The sequence below is a fragment of the Lactuca sativa genome, chromosome 9 (genome assembly GCF_002870075.4).
Source record: "Lactuca sativa cultivar Salinas chromosome 9, Lsat_Salinas_v11, whole genome shotgun sequence".
NCBI classification, from domain to species: domain Eukaryota; kingdom Viridiplantae; phylum Streptophyta; class Magnoliopsida; order Asterales; family Asteraceae; genus Lactuca; species Lactuca sativa.
In genome coordinates, this window is record NC_056631.2 from 15,260,150 (window position 1) to 15,263,589 (window position 3,440).

A 3,440-nucleotide genomic window follows, 5' to 3' on the forward strand; every position below is an offset into this window, starting at 1 on the left:
ATAATAGGACTTTACAATGTTGTCAGTTGCAATTACGTCTCTTTTATGTGGGTCTTTATTGGCAATATTCAAGGCTACATTATAGTAAATGTACAGTTTTGTAGTATTTTTTTGGTTTGTGAGTACTCATTTGTTTTTGCAAGTTGTAAAACCAGATAATGTTTGACATTACGAGCCTACATAGGGCTCTTTTAAACATCAATTTTTGATTGTATGTTGTGTAGAATAAAAATCAAGCCTTAAAAAAAGTATGTTTCATTGTACATGTGATTTGGCACTATGAAAATAGTTACATTATAGAGATTTCCATCATACTCAAAAAATGAGACACAAGAACATACACGATGATATCATTTACCTCTAAAACGTCCATTTTGGAGAAGAACGAGTTGCAGTCGGCCGAGGTCTATTAACCCACCGCTCAGAGTTATTCTGTTTCTTCATAATCGAAGACACAGTAGGGCTACAAAAGTCATTACTCCTTTGAGAAGTTGTACCTTGTGAATAACCTGTTGTACCTTTTCTCCTTTGAACCGGACCCCACCGGTTATAATTCACACAGCTCTGGCTCCGACCCACCTGATTCCTTCCTTCTCGTGGACTCGGATAGTTATGGCTTTCAGCAGTTTCTGCAGAGTACATCGTCATCTCCCCTTCACTGCTGTAATTCCCGTTTTGCCCTTGCAATAACTCAACTGGCGATGCACACGATTGGACCTCACTCTGTGCACCGTTTACAGAACTCTCAGCTTCGGCTCCCATGTTTGAGTTTGACCCTAATTTTTCTCCCTTACTCGCCGGAACTTTTTTTCTCACAGGCGGTGTGGCGGTGGCTATGGTGGTTCTAGGCGGGAAGTTGATATCCAGAAGCGGAATTTGAGTTTTAGGGCTTTTTTCGTTTTTCCTAAAAGGAGTCGAGGTCAATTTGGGTGAATCGTAAATCTCGGGAGTCGGGATTCCTTGAGCGCGAGTCAAAATCGGTGGCGTTTCATCTTGAAAACTATTAGCCATCGGAGAAGAACTTGTCCCCGGTTGATGTTGAACTTTCGTTTTCGGGGTTATATTTTCCGATGATGGAGTTGGAGTTGTTGCTTCGTTTTCATCTTCAATCGATTTAAAAACTCGTCTTTTTGTGAATGAAGAACATGAGTGTTCGCTTTTTTGGCCTGTTGACATCAATCTAATGATTGGAAGTTTTGGTTTGTTTACTAAATCGTCGAGGCTCCCTTCCCAATGCTGGTTTAACCAATCGTAGATTATAGGAATTGGGATGCCGAATTGCATTGGGGGATTCTTGATTGAAAACGAAGTGGAAGAAGATGATGTTGATGATGATTTTGTGGTTGGGGATGTGGCTAGCTTCATTGGATCACAGACCATGAATGATAGATTGCCGTGGACATCAAAACCGGCTGAACCAGGGCTCCATGCTAGACCACCGGAGCAGACCTTTATGAGGTTGTCGGTGGCTATAATCACCTTTCCTTCACCAACTGTTAGCTCATTTTTCTCAGTGTAGCCTAAGAGGTATACTGTATTACCAAGGTCCAGATTTGGTTTAGAACAGGTTTTCAAATAGTGAGACTGCTGAATCTGTGAATTTGAGTCTCCATCCATGACGTCAAGACCAACTATGGTTAGATCAAGAACTGAGCTAGTAATGAAGAACCTGTTAGCGAATTCATGACATGAGTAAGGTGCTATAGAGTTCCAAATCCATTTGAAGTAAATAGTTCATGTAAAGAAGGGGGAAAACCTATGGCATTGACTATTAAGGTCTAGGGCATAAGATTATATCTTCAATTCAACTAAATTCAATGTACAGTTTTAAGCGGAAAGAAAAAATGGAAAAACATTGAATAATCTAGCTCATTTATCGAAATTCAACTCGTTAGGGTTAGCAAAATCAGACTCTATCAGATCTACCATTACCAATTTCAAATTCGATCAAATAGGATGATATACACAAACATAAAGACAGCAATTTATGGAAGTCAAAGTGTTTACCTGTGAGGAAAAAGAGAAGCAACGGCACCGTTTTGGAGCTGGATCTCGGCGGCCTCAGCGGCGGCTACCGAAGGGAGTATAGCATGAGTTGTAAGAAGAAGGTTCCGATGGATGAGAAAGCCAGTGCCGGTGGAAATTCTAACCATGGCTGGACCTTTACCGGAATATATGGTGGATTTTGTTTTCTCCGACTTGCATATGCCGTTACAGAAACACCATGACTCAGCTAACACACCCATTGCTGATAATTATTAGCCTGAACTCACTATAACTCCTCAGATCCAGAAATGCAAGTCATACATAATATGCTAGTAAAAAGAGCTGTTGTTGTTGTTGCTGCTGCTGCTGGGGTATTGATGATAGCTATGGAGATACAGGAAAGAGGGATGTGAAGCTCAGGAACACCCAGAAGTTTGGGATTTTGTGCGTTTGGAGTGACTACTGTGAACCTGCGACTTGCGACTGTTCTTCGATGACAATTCTCGTTTGAAATGGGTAAAGTGAAGGGGCGTAATAAATGCATCGAATTTTTAAATTTATTGATTCGGGAGATTACAGGAAATAAAGCGGCTTCGATATTTATTTTTTGAATTAACTATGAAATATCAAAATAACGCCCGTTAAAAAAACAAAATTAATGAGTTTTTCTTGTTATTTGTTTTTTTAGCTACGGATACATTAAAAAAAAGACTAGCCAGATATTAGACTATTAGACAAAATTATACTGTACAAACATTACAAGGGGAGACATACCAATTGAACCAACAAATGAAATTATAATAAAATCTATGCTTAATCCAATTATATGTAACTAAATAAATATCATATAATTAACCAAATTTACCAAACCACCTAAAAGATTAAGGCAAGTTTAAGCTTTTTCCTCTTCTTTCTTTGAATAGGTTCATCTAACTCCTTGAGCAACTCCATTCCACTTTCGGGCATTTCGTCAATATACCACTCCAATCTTGAAACCATTTTCAAATTTGAGACACGAAAGAGCAACCGAAGAAAATATGATCAACGTCTTCATCATCAATGTTACATATAGGACAAACAACACAAACCGGGGGAATGCCCCTCTCTTTTAAATTTTTTTGTCACCGGAATACGATTGATGAGAACCTGCCACATGAAACATTGATCTTAATTGGGACCAGACTAACCCATTTAAAATCACGTAAAGGGTTGTGTGGTAACATTCAAGTTTTGGTAAGTTTCTCTTTAAGTCCCTAATGCAATTTTCTTTCAAATTGGTTCATTGGTTTGTACGCAAGGCATACTCATTGGGTACGCTTAGCGTACTAGCCACAACTATGGTCGCGGGACTTAACCACGTACGTGTGTCTGAGGCAAACCCTAGTTTTTAGGGTTTGCACCCTATTTAAGGACCTTAAGTCCCTCAAGCTTTTTACCTCTTCACCCTCCATTTC

The 3,440-nt window shown here is 39.3% G+C and overlaps 1 protein-coding gene across 1 annotated transcript; it reads right to left on the reverse strand.

The window, feature by feature from the left end:
- Positions 1–216: 216 nt before the first annotated feature.
- Positions 217–2,545, reverse strand: LOC111885544 (uncharacterized). The gene is made up of 2 exons (XM_023881794.3): positions 2,008–2,545; positions 217–1,669 (listed from the first exon to the last, which is right to left on the reverse strand). The coding sequence occupies exons 1-2, from the start codon at positions 2,244–2,246 to the stop codon at positions 361–363; spliced, it is 1,548 nt and encodes a 515-aa protein (XP_023737562.1). The 5' UTR covers positions 2,247–2,545; the 3' UTR covers positions 217–360.
- Positions 2,546–3,440: the final 895 nt, after the last annotated feature.